This window comes from Saccopteryx bilineata, chromosome 4, assembly GCF_036850765.1.
Source record: "Saccopteryx bilineata isolate mSacBil1 chromosome 4, mSacBil1_pri_phased_curated, whole genome shotgun sequence".
In the NCBI taxonomy this organism is placed as follows: Eukaryota; Metazoa; Chordata; class Mammalia; order Chiroptera; family Emballonuridae; genus Saccopteryx; species Saccopteryx bilineata.
The window spans coordinates 9447908-9461403 of record NC_089493.1 but is presented as its reverse complement, the minus strand read 5'-3'; the positions used below and the strand labels follow the sequence as shown (position 1 = coordinate 9461403).

Below are 13496 nucleotides of genomic sequence, written 5' to 3'. Positions count from 1 at the left end.
CAATCACGGAGAGCAGTTTGGAGCCGGCCCAATGAGAGCCCCAAGGGGGCGGACCGGACGGCTGCGGGGCGGGGAAAGGCTCCCGGTGGCGAGCGGAGGTCCCCGGCCGTAGAGGGTTCCGGCGAGCGTACGGCATGAGTAGGTCCCTTGGCCGGGTGGCGGCGGCTCTGCTCCGCTGGGGGCGCGGCGCGGGCGGCGGAGGCCTGCGGGTCCCGGGCGTGAGGGCGGCAGGCTCGGGCGGCGTCGGCGGCTCGGCGGAGCAGCTGGACGCGCTGGTGAAGAAGGACAAGGTGGTGGTCTTCCTCAAGGGCACGCCGGAGCAGCCCCAGTGCGGCTTCAGCAACGCGGTGGTGCAGATCCTGCGGCTGCATGGCGTCGGCGACTACGCGGCCTACAACGTGCTGGACGACCCCCAGCTCCGGCAAGGTCAGGGCCCTCCGGGTGCGAGGCGGGGGGGCTGCAGGCCCAGCCGCCCGCGGGGCCGGGAGCCTGTCTGGGGTTCGAGCGGGGTCAGGGCACCACAGTATTAGGGGGCCTGGGGTGCAGACGTGATTGACTTGGACAGGGTCTGAGGGTCTGGGGCTCTGGCACTGTTGTCAACTTGGGCGGTGGGGGAAGGCTTAGCGTCTCGCCGATCCTCACTCTGGGCTGAAGTAGGGGTTTCGGGGCGAGTTCTCTGGGGCCGTGTCCGAGGAGAGGGCTCAGCAGCCTGACTCCCCGCTCTGCAGGGTGGGGAAGTGGGGTGAAGAGGGATACGATAACTCAGGAGGGAGGCACTTTGGGGGGGGATACTTTGAAGGCGTTGGCCTGCTTTGTGGATGGATAAGGAGCTGGTGCTGTGGACGGTGGGGCGGAGGTGGCCGTTGTCTGAGGTCGGCCTCTCGAGCTTCATGGGTCGGTGTCAGGGATCCTCTATTGCTACATCGAAGTGGTTGACAACAGCTTTTGGACTGGGCTGAGTTGAGATCTGCTGGTGTGGAAGAAAAAGGCATGGGATCAGGGCAGGGGAGAGTTTGTGGGGGTCTATGGCTTGTGGAGGCTTGTTAGGAGAGGGACAGGGAATGACTCCCGGTCTCTATCTAGCTAACTCAAGCTGGAGCTCAAGGAGCCAGGGGCCAGGCAGGACCTGTGGCGTTGAACTGGCCCAGGGCTGGGAACCTTTGTGCATGTGTCCGTGGGTATGCTCCTTGGCTAAGGTTGGTCGTGGTTGATGGAGAAATGGGGAGTTTGTGCCTGTGCCTCCTGGAGGGTGGCTTCGGTACCCTGCATTCCAGTGCGTTCCAGTTAAAGGTTAGTAAGGACCGAGTTCCGGCATCTCCCTGAACCCAGCGCTGTTGTTTAGTGATAGTGTTCTAAAGGGAGTCTTAAAACACTAGGTTCTGATGTTTTATATGTAGAATTTTACATGTTGTTATTCTGTGTTTATGACTATCACCCTGAATTTGAAATGATTAATCATAGTCATCCTTACATTAATGAGGCTGGTTTCATGGAAAGACTTTGGGTTGGAATCCTTCTGTGGCCAACTTTTGGATTCTAACCATTTATTAGAATCCAGAGAGGACCTCTGGGAGCAGAGGTCCAGCCCCAGCCCCTTGGCTCCTGCCTAACAGTTGCTGTTGTTAAAAACACAATTGATACCATGCATGTCTATATGTACATAGTATTTTATTTTAGCCTCTTGAGAGTAGGGAACCTGTCTTCTGCCACTGCTGGGGTGCTATGTATATTGCCTGTGCAGAACAAGCTTTCACTGAGTGTTTTAATAAGTAAATGGTTCTTTTATTTATCCTATCGTAAACTTTCTTCCATGCTCTTTAAACATAAACACTCTTGAATGTCTGCTTCTTCACGATTGTCCTTCTTGCTTTGGGAGCAGTGTCTTTTGGACGAATAATCACTATCTTATTGTTGAGTGTTTATTACTAAGCATTTGAGAATATGTTCAGTCTTTCCAGTATTGGATTTAAGGCAATAGTAAGAGACCTATGACATTGGCAAACTTTAAAAGTCAGATAACAGGTTGTATGGGTATGTGGTGGATATGTCCTGTGCTGAAGATAGTATACAATAGTTTCCATCGCTTTGGAGGAATAACTGGCGGTACCTAGCTGAGTGAATGGTGAACATAGCCAAAGACACCCCCCCCCCCGCCTTACTCCTGAGTGTGTAACCTGCAGCAGGAGCTGCCAGTCTTCCTCAGCAAGGGGCCCGAGAGTCAGCACTTGAGTCTTTGGGGACCGTGCAGTCTCTATTCAGCTCGGCTGTTGTAGCCGTGAAAGTAGTCAAAGATACATACATAAATAAATAAGCTTGGCTAAGTTCCAATAAAAATTTATTGACAATAACAGGATGTGGACCAGATTTGTTCTGAAGGCCGTAGCGTGTCACCCCTTGATCTGGAGAGACAGACCCCCCCTGCACGTGAGTTAAGGTCTCACATGTAAGGATATTCTTTGTAGCAGTGCTTGTAAGCATGACAAATTGGCAAGAAGGGACCCCATGGTCTGTTAATAGCAGCTGGATAAACTAACTTAGTCACATGATTAACAACTGAATTGTGACTAAAATGACCTAGAAGTAAATATATTTATGGATATAAATTTCAAAAAATATAATGTTTTAGTCAAAAAGTAAGTTGCATAAAGTTAATTAGGCATAATGTTATTTGTGTATATAAATGTTAGAGATGAGACAGTGTCCCATATACTGTGGATATGTGTGTGCAAGTGTAGCTTAGCTCAAGGGCAAAAGTGACAGGCCAGCTATAGGCCAGAGGCTACGTCTGGTGGTCAAGATCTGGCCTTTGGACACCAAGAATCCCGGGTGTAAATCTTGCCTCCAGCATGTGCTAGCGTTGTGACTCTGGGTAAGTCATTTAATCTCTCTGAGCTTTAGTTTCTTTATCTGTAAAACAGGGATAATTACACTTAACCTTGTAAGGTTTTTGTAAAGAGCAAATGAGATTTTATGTGAAACACTTAAAAGTATGAAACCCTGTAACCCTTAGGCTTACATAAATGGGCACTTTCATATGGTGTGGCATACTTAATTGGTATTTCCCTGCATTCCTTTTCTAAGCTTTCTCTGTTGCATATGTTTCTCAGAGAAGCCTTTCTGGGAAGGGTGGAACAGAGGACATCAACACGGAGAGAAGAGCATATCCACATTGTCCCTGGCCCAGTGGGAACTTAACTTATTTCTCCAATTCTGTCTCAGTTCATCTTCATAATAAGTCTGCAAGACATAGAGTTATCCCATTTTATAGATAAGGAAACTGAGGCTGAGAGAGAAGATTTAGCAGAGGCTACAGGTATGAGCTAGCAAGCCACAGTCTGTGATGTCTTGCAGACACTGCCCCTGGGCTTTGCCCTCCCTCCACAGGGGTCTGCTGTTCCCCACGCTTTCAGCTCAGGTTGTCTCCTGTAGTCCTGGTCGTGCTCTAAGGTGGGGGGAGGAAGAGGTTCGAGGCTCTGGGAGGAGGTAACGCGACTTGCCCAAGGTCACAGAACCTAGCAAGTGACTGAGTTGGAATTAACCTGCATTCAATTCTGAAGCTCCTATAGTAAAAATCTACCAGGAAAAAGGAGGGCTGTCTTTATGGTGCTCTTAAAATTTATTGTCCAAACCAGGAACAAAGAATGGTGTGCTAAAATGTGATGGATTTTGATAAGTACCTTTCTGAAAGTTCTGGAAGGAAACTTTCCAGGACATTTTCTCCGCTCTGGCTTCATACTCGCAATATCAATTTTTTGGCGGAGCAGCAGGAGTGTGTAAAACAGCACAGTTCCTAGTACTACACTGTTAGATAAACTTGCAGTCAACAGTTTCTGTTCCAAATCAAATCACTGTCTGTTTATAAAATTTGGTTGTCATTACAGTCCATTCTTGGATATAATTTTCAGATTTTCAAGAGTTTCTCTGATTCTAAGTAATTCCAAGTAATGTCTGTAAGAACTATCACTGTCTCTTAGTTTTTAAAAATAGAAACGTGAGAGAAATTAGCTACATTTAAACAATTAATTATGAAACTGTGGGACTCATTTTAATTTTCAACACAAACAGTGGTCTTATGAGCAGAAGTTTCTCACTGGACTGTAGCAGCACTTTTCAACCCATGTGATGCAAGAATTCTAACGCATGCAGCACCTGAGATTGTCAACTGAGAAAATGACAACAGGCAACACAACAATAGCCATCTGATGTGAATGAATCAAAATTAAAACTACTTTTTTTTTTGGCAAGAACATTATTTTTTGTATGTGTGCTGCAGAATTTCAGTAATTAGTTTATGTGTGCCATGAGATGAAAAACATTGAAAATTGCTGCTCTATAGGAATCAGTCAGATATTTCCTTAAGTATTTAAACCCAGAATTGGACTTTTTAAAAAAGAAAAATAGCATGTTTTTAAAGAAAGATGCCAAAGCTTTGCCTTGACATCAGGTGCCTGTAACATTTGTTAATTTAAAAATTAAAGAAGCAGCCTGACCAGGCAGTAGTGCAGTGAATAGAGCGCTGGACTCGGACACAGAGGACCCAGGTTCAAAACCCCGAGGTCACTGCTCTAGCACGGGCTCACCAACTTGAGTGTGGGTTCGCTGGCTTGAGCATGGGATCATAGACATAACAGCAAGGTGGCTGGCTTGAGCTCAAGGTGGCAGGCTTGAGCAAGGGGTCACTGGCTCAGCTGGAGCGCCCCCCTCCCCATCAAGGCACATATGAGAAAGCAATCAGTGAACAACTAAGGAGCCGCAATGAAGAATTGATGCTTCACATTTCTCTCCCTTCCTGTCTGTCTATCCCTCTGTTTCTGTCACTAAACAAACAAATAAATCAATAATAAAAATTAAAGAAGTAGGTAAGTTGAATATTGATAAACTATCAGCTCCTAGGCACCTGGACTGCTGTCACGGAGTTTGGAAGGAGTTAGTCCCCTGCACGAGGCTCTGTGTTGGATGCTCAGTGTAGTTGGAAAGCCACTTGTTCAGGGCGGTTTGGTGGCAAGGATTGATCCTGGTGGCACATCCTTCCCTTCCCTTAGTCAGGACACATGCTCTGCAACATCGAGTTCAATGAATGCGATGAGCCCAGTGCTTTGGTCGAGTGTGGTGCTATACAAATGATCGATGAAGCAAGCCAGTCTGCTGTCCAGTAAAAACTTTCTTTAAAAGAACTGTACCTATTTTAGGATTAAATGTGTGTGTTTGGGGTGGCCCACAGACAGCCAATTTATTTTCATTTTTGGTGTGTTTCAAAAATTGTAGGCACTCAAAAGAATCAGTAGGTTATCATGGAAAGCTTAATACATTATTAATTGGAAAACACGCAGATATAATATGCACATAAATGGTTCACATACTTAAATGTAAAAGATTTAAGAAAATTTAGAAAAACTGAGGTTCATATTTACTTTAAACATTCTTTAATCCCTACACCTACCTTCAGTGATCATAAAAATGATTTATAACTAGCATTGTTGTAAAATAAGTTCTGATAGACTGTATTTGAGGATAGAGTTAAAAAACATAGAACACACAATTTATAATATGCTGAGTCATATAATATGCTGAGTCACCATGTAGCACCAAACATCCGAATGTTGAAAAAGTTGAATTCATCAGGCTATTCTAGTATGTCTAGATACTAGGGACTGTGAAGACATCCTGATGCGTAATGAAATTTGCCTTTTATTGGTCAGCAACCCCCTTACCTCTAGCTGATTTTTCTTGACACCCAGAATGACTTTGAAATTGCTAAGAGTAGAAGTACTCATCACAAGAAAAAAAGAAATATTTGTACTCTGTATGGTGATAGAGTTGGATTTATTGTAGTGACCAGTTTGCAATAGATGCAAATATCATATTGTACACTTGAAACTAATGTAACACCATATGTCAGTCATACCTCAGTAAAAAAGAGCTCCGACAAAATAGCATGCTTTCTGGGGCTGTAACGTTGCAGTATTTCTTCATGTGTGAAGTCTGCAGGAGAAAGATAAAGCCCTCAGCTCACGCTGGGGGCCTTTTCTAGTGCTGTCATTTAGAGCAACGTGTCTAGTTTTTTGAAGGTGATGACTTTTAAATGAGAAAAACACATTGTATCTTGAACAGTTATTTGTGATATAACTTAAATTGGTAATTTTATTTGGAAAATAAATGTTTAACAATAAATGGTAGGGTATTAAGAACCAGTTCTTGTATTTTTTGTTTGTTGACATAAAAACCACCACTTGTGTTTTAGGATGGAAATGACATTTCCAAAAACTATAGAAAAAACTAACCCTTTGAGTAGTATGAACGTTCATGTACGTCCTCGTGCCTCCTGACCATCAGAGTACGATTGATTTATTTTAAAAATGTATAAGGCACAACATTTAAAAAAGGCCTTCCTGCTGAAAGGTTTATTTAGGTTTTCCACTTCCTGTGACTCAGTCTAGGAAGACTGTACCGTCCTAGCAATTTATCCATTGCTTCTAGACAGTTGATTTTGGTGGCATATAATCTTTCATAATATTCTAATATGACCCATTGTATATCCATGGTACCTGTGGTAATCTCTCTTTCATTTCGAATTCTGTTTATATGAGTCATTTCTCTTTTTTCCTTAGTAAGTCTAGCCAGGGTTTTGTCAATTTTATTGATCTTTTCAAAGAACCAACTCTTTGTTGTATTAACGCTTTGAGTAGTGAGTTTTTTCCATGATCACTGACCCCCGGGAGTTTTTTTTTTTTCAAAATATGAAATTAGTCCCAGTTACAGTTTTATTAACTTAAAATTATGTTTGTTTGATAACTAATTTATGGAAACAAGAATAACATACATTTGCCGCTTTTTTTTGCTTTTTTTTTTTTGCTTTTTTTCTGAAGTTGGAAACGGGGAGGCAGTCAGACAGACTCCCGCATGCGCCCGACCAGGATCCACCCAGCATGCCCACCAGGGGGCGATGCTCTGCCCATCCGGGGCATCGCTCTGCTGCAATCAGAGCCATTCTAGCGCCTGAGGCAGAGGCCACAGAGCCATCCTCAGTGCCCGGGCAAACTTTTGCTCCAATGGAGCCTTGGCTGCGGGAGGGGAAGAGAGAGGCAGAGAGGAAGGAGAGGAGGAGGGGTGGAGAAGCAGATGGGCGCTTCTCCTGTGTGCCCTGGCCGGGAATCGAACCCGGGACTCCTGCACGCCAGGCCGACGCTCTGCCACTGAGCTAACTGGCCAGGGCAAAATAGAAACAACTATCAAAAACCTCCCCCAAAATAAAGGTCCAGGACCAGATGGCTACACTAGTAAATTCTGCCAAACTTTGAAAGATTTGGTGCCTGTTCTTCTCAAAGTCTTCCAAAAAATAGAAGAAGCAGTACTCCCTAATACATTTTATGAGGCCAACATAACCCTTGTGCCAAAACTTGGCAAGAATAATACAAAGAAAGAAAACTACAGACCAATATCTCTAATGAACACAGATGCAAAAATTCTAAACAAAATACTAGCAAATCAAATACAACAATACATTAAAAAAATAACACATCACAGTCAAGTGGGATTCATGTCAGGAGGACAAGGATGGTTCAATATACACAAATCAATCAACATAATACACCACATCAACAAAACAAAGGACAAAAATTCTATGATCCTATCAATAGATGCAGAAAAGGTATTCAATAAGATACAGTATCCATTTATGTTTAAAATACTTAGTTAAATGGGTATAGAAGGAAAGTACCTCAACATAACAAAGGCCGTATTTGACAAACCATGACACTAGTGAAAAACTGAAAGCTTTTTCTCTAAAATCAGGAACAAGACAAGGATGCCCACTCTCTCCACTCTTATTCAACTCAGTACTGGAAGTTTTAGCCAGAGCAATAGACAAGAGAAAGAAATAAAAAGCATCCATATTGGGAAAGAAGAAATAAAAGTATCACTTTTTGCAGATGATATGATCTTGTATACAGAAAACTGCAAAGACTCCACCGAAAACTATTAGAAACAAACAAATACAGTAAAGTTGCGTGATACAAAATCAATATTCAAAAGCACTGCTTTCCTATATGCCTACAATGAAACTTCAGAAAATGAATTGGGAAAAAATTCTTTTACAATTGCAACAGCAACAAAATAATAAAATACCTCAGTAAAGGATGTGAAGGACTTATCAGGAGTCCCCAGACTTTTTACACAGGGGGCCAGTTCACTGTCCCTTGGACCGTTGGAGGGCCGCCACATACAGTGCTCCTCTCACTGACCACCAGTGAAAGAGGTGCCCCTTCTGGAAGTGCGGCGGGCAGATAAATGGCCTCAGGGGGCTGCATGTGGCCCGCGGGTAGTTTGGGGACGCCTGACTTACATACTGAAAACTACAAAGCATTAAAAGAAATGGAAAAAAAAACCCACAATGAAGTGGAAAAATATCTTGTGTTGATGGATTAGAACAGTGGTTCTCAACCTTTCTAATGCCGTGACCCCGCAATACAGTTCCTCATGTTGTGGTGACCCCAAACCAAAAAATAATTTTGGTGGCTACTTCATAACTGTAATTTTGCTACAGTTATGATTCGGAATGTAAATACCTGATATGCATTATGTATTTTCCCATGGCTTTAGGCGACCCCAAAAGGGTCGCAACCCACAGGTTGAGAACCGCTGGATTAGAAGAATCAACATAGTTAAAATGGGCATATTACCCAAAGCAATATACAAATTTAATGCAATCCCCATTAAAATCTCAATGTCATTTTTTAAAGAAATAGAACAAAAAAATCACCAGATTTGTGTGGAATCAAAAAAGACCCTGAATAGCCACAACAATCCTGAGAAAAAAGAATGAGGCCAAAAGTATCATACTACCTGACTTCACATTAAACTATAGAGCAGGGGTCCCCAAACTTTTTACACAGGGGGCCAGTTTACTGTCCCTCAGACCGTTGGAGGGCCGGACTATAAAAAAAAAAACTATGAACAAATCCCCATGCACACTGCACATATCTTATTTTAAAGTAAAAAAACAAAACGGGAACAAATACAATATTTAAAATAACAAGTAAATTTATCAATAAATCAACAAACTGACCAGTATTTCAATGGGAACTATGGTCCTGCTTTTGGCTAATAAGATGGTCAATGTCCAGATCCATATTTGTCACTGCTAGCCCTAACAAGTGATAGGACGCGCTTCTGGAGCCGTGATGCATACGTCCCACGTCACCAGAAGTAGTACTGTACATGAGCGACACTGTACTTTACTCCTCTCACTGACTACCAATGAAAGAGGTGCCCCTTCCGGAAGTGTGGCGGGCCGGATAAATGGTCTCAGGGGGCCGCATGTGGCCCGCGGGCCGTAGTTTGGGGACCCCTGCTATAGAGCCATGATAATCGAAACAGCATGGCATTGGAAGCAAAACAGACAGACCAGTGGAACAGTATCAAGAGCCCAGAAATAGAACCACATTATATGGACAGATAACCGTTGACAAAGAAGCCAAAAACACACACTGGAGAAAAGAAAGCCTTTTCAATAAATGGTGCTGGGAAAATTGGAATGCAATATGCAAAGAATGAAATTTGACTGAAGTTTGTCCCCATGCACAAAAATGAATTCAAAATGGATCAAAGACCTAAATATATATAAGATCTGACACAGTAAATTACGTAGAATAAAATATAGGTACTAAGCTCATGGACCTTGGCTATAGAGAACATTTTATGGATTTGACCCCAAAGGTAAGGGATGTAAAGGCAAAAATAAATGAATGGAACTATATCAAACTGAAAAGCTTCTGCACAGCAAAAGAATCTGACAACCAAACAAAAAGGCAGCCAACCAGATGGAGAGATGATATTCACAAACAACAGCTCTGGTAAGAGGTTAATATCCAATGTATGTAAAGAATTCACAGAGCTCAGCAGCAAGCAAGCAAACAATCCAATTAAAAAATGGGGAGAGAGCCTGACCAGGTGGTATCGCAGTGGATAGAGCATCGGACTGGGATGCAGAAGGCCCAGGTTCAAAACCCCGAAATCACCTGCTTGAGCATGGAATCATAGACATGACCCAAAGGTTGCTAGCTTGAGCTCAAGGTCGCTGGCTTGAGCAAGGGGATACCTGCTCTGCTGGAACTCCTGAGTCAAGGCACATATGAGAAAGCAATCCATGAACAACTAAGGTGCTGCAATGAAGAATTGATGCTTCTCTCTCCCTTCCTGTCTGTCTGTCCGTCCCTATCTGGTCCTCTCTCTGTCTCTGTCACAAAAATAAAAATTGGGGAATGGGGAGAGGATTTGAACAGACACTTCTTCCAAGAAGACATACAAATAAATGGCCGACAGATAGATGAAAAGATGCTCATCTTCACTAGTTATTAGAGAAATGCAAATCAGAACTACAATGAGATGCCACCTTACCTGTTAGATTAGCTATTATCAACAAGACAGGTAATAACAATTGTGGATAGGTGTAGAGAAAAAGGAACCCTCATTCAGTGCTGGTGGGAATGTAAACTGGTACAGCCATTATAGAAGACAGTGTGGTGGTACCTCGAAAAATTAAAATAGAACTACTATATTAAAATAGAATTACCATATGACCCAGCAATTTCTTCACTGGGTACTTACCCCAAAAATATCGGCATGTGAAGACACATGCACCCCTGTTTATTGTAACATTAGTCACAGTGGCCAAGACATGGAAACAACCAAATGTCCCTTGATAGAGGATCAGATAAAGAAGATGTGGCACATGTATACATGCACTACTCCTCAGCCGTAAGAAATGATGACATAGTGCCATCTACGACAGCATGGATGGACCTTATGAACATTACACTGAGTGAAATAAGTAAATCAGGAAAAGCTAAGAACTGTATGATTCCACACATAGGTGGGCATAAAACAGACTCATGGATGTAGATAAAACTGGAGTGGTTACGGGGCAGGGGAGTAAAGGGAGACATGTACAGGTGACAGAAAATGATCTGACTTTGGGTGATGGGCACACAATGCCATCAGTAGTTCAAATGCCATGCGATGTTCATCTGAAACCTCTGTACTCTTATTGATCAATATCACCCCATTAAATTTAATTCCTAAATTAACAAAACTGAAATTGGAAAATGTGTATACCTACAGGTGAAAGAACTGGAAATAAAATCTTAGAAAAGAAGCAGAAAGCACATTTCCTTTTTCCTGTTTTGTTTGTAACCATCCTCCCATCGTGCTCATGGCTCAGCAGAACAGGGTACTGCATGGCTGCCCTGTCTCCTGGTTCCGTGCATGCTGGCTGTCTGCTGTGAGCTCGTGAGAGCAGGGCATGGGTCTCACTGCCCAGGGGGTCCTGTGCCTGCACCCTTACTTGGGCCTTAATGAGCTTGGGGCCTTCCCTTCAGGAACTTGGTCACTGTGAGCTCTGGGCTGAGCCACGTCACCTGCCCATGGAGTGCCCGTCCGAAGGGCTGAATACGAGGGCCACAGTCTGTAGCCACAGGAAAGGGCTTTTTCTCTGGGTGGAGAATTATTGAAGGTAAAGCTTAAGAATCTGGTGACATTCGCTAACTCAGACAGGCATTAAGTGGGGACGGCCTCCTTGGGCAATGTCACCATGGTGGATCCATGCAAAGTAATCCATTTGGGAATGAAGTTGTGGCATTTCTTGTGGGTTTTGTTTTACTGAAAATGTGACTGGCAGATGCGTGGAGGACATGGCCCTGGGTAGCTTGTGTGACTTGCATTAAGCTATCAAGGTCCCTGCTGTTAACAGTGTTGGGCGGGCGAGGTGTTTTAGGAGAGAGCCTTCCTCACCTGATTCTCCTCAGAACCTTGCGGGTGAGGCTGGGAACAGGATGAGAGACCAAGGGATAGCTTGTCTGGGGTCTCACAGTCTGTTATTGGAAGAGCTGGGGTGTGCCCAGCAGTCCATTTGGCTCTGAAGCCTGTGCTCTTTGTAGCGAAAACCTTACTCCCCAAGCACGGGGCAGGGGGGAGCGAGGAGGGAACCCCAGGTCTTCTGCAGGGGGTGGTGAGGAACATTCTGCTGGGAAGTTCAGCCCTGACCATTTAAATAACGCTTGAATGTTCCTTCCCGTAGGCATTAAAGACTATTCCAACTGGCCCACCATCCCGCAAGTGTACCTCAACGGTGAGTTTGTGGGGGGCTGTGACATCCTCCTGCAGATGCACCAGAATGGGGACCTGGTGGAAGAACTGAAAAAGCTGGGCATCCGCTCCGCCCTCCTAGACGAAACGAAAGACCAGGACTCCAAGTGAGGTTGGCGGGCCCTCCCGAGCAGAGCCCGCGCCGCCGGAGGAGGAGCAGGAGCAGGAGCCGCGGGCCGGACATGCACTGCCAGAGAAGCCTTACGGAGCGTGGTTACCGTTCCCACGCTGCTTGCACCGTTCCTGCCATTGTGAGCAGTTGGGGGGGGGTTAGTGTGCCTGGTGTTTGAGCTGAGGGTATCCTATTGTGAATGTAATTGTAACCACTGCACTGTAATGATTCACGTCATACTATATTGTTGGAAACAGAATCTGTTCTTATATAGTCATTTGCTCTTCGCCTGATTCAGGAGTAAAACTAGGAGCTTTTGAATCATCATTATTATCCATGAGTTCTCAGCCAATGTGTCAGTTTGCAAAGATAATCTATCCACCCAAAGTTTTGTAACTTCTTCTATTAAGAAAAATGATGGACAAGGAAGAGAACATGATAACTGGGGTGTTGTTTTTAAAAATAAACTGCCAGGGATAACACTGTGTGAGTTGTTTGTTCTGAATAGCAGCGAGTCTGTTTTAGTCCGTTCCTGCTACTGTGACTGAGTACCACAGACCGGGGGACTTACAGACGACAGACACCTACTCCTCACGGTCCTGGGGGCTGGGAGGCCGAGGCCGAGGCTCGGGCAGACTCAGTGTCTGAGTACCACAGACCGGGGGACTTACAGACGACAGACACCTACTCCTCACGGTCCTGGGGGCTGGAAGGCCGAGGCCGAGGCTCGGGCAGACTCAGTGTCTGAGTACCACAGACCGGGGGACTTACAGACGACAGACACCTACTCCTCACGGTACTGGGGGCTGGAAGGCCGAGGCTCGGGCAGACTCAGTGTCTGAGTACCACAGACCGGGGGACTTACAGACGACAGACACCTACTCCTCACGGTACTGGGGGCTGGAAGGCCGAGGCTCGGGCAGACTCAGTGTCTGAGTACCACAGACCGGGGGACTTACAGACGACAGACACCTACTCCTCACGGTCCTGCGGGCTGGAAGGCCGAGGCCGAGGCTCGGGCAGACTCAGTGTCTGAGTACCACAGACCGGGGGACTTACAGACGACAGACACCTACTCCTCACGGTCCTGGGGGCTGGAAGGCCGAGGCTCGGGCAGACTCAGTGTCTGAGTACCACAGACCGGGGGACTTACAGACGACAGACACCTACTCCTCACGGTACTGCGGGCTGGAAGGCCGAGGCCGAGGCTCGGGCAGACTCAGTGTCTGAGTACCACAGACCG

General features: G+C 45.0%; 1 protein-coding gene across 1 annotated transcript; it reads left to right on the top strand.

The window, feature by feature from the left end:
• The first annotated feature begins 64 nt into the window (after positions 1–64).
• GLRX5 (glutaredoxin 5) lies at positions 65–12735 on the top strand. Its single transcript, XM_066274953.1, has 2 exons — positions 65–426; positions 12074–12735. Exons 1-2 carry the CDS (start codon positions 135–137, stop codon positions 12250–12252), a joined length of 471 nt encoding a protein of 156 aa, XP_066131050.1. The 5' UTR covers positions 65–134; the 3' UTR covers positions 12253–12735.
• The last annotated feature ends 761 nt before the right edge of the window (positions 12736–13496 follow it).

Coding starts and splice junctions, on each gene's coding strand:
- GLRX5 (XM_066274953.1), top strand. CDS start 135: ATGAGTAGGTCCCTTGGCCGGGTGGCGGCGGCTCTGCTCCGCTGGGGG. Junction 427..12,073: donor CGACCCCCAGCTCCGGCAAG/GTCAGGGCCCTC, acceptor TCCTTCCCGTAG/GCATTAAAGACTATTCCAAC.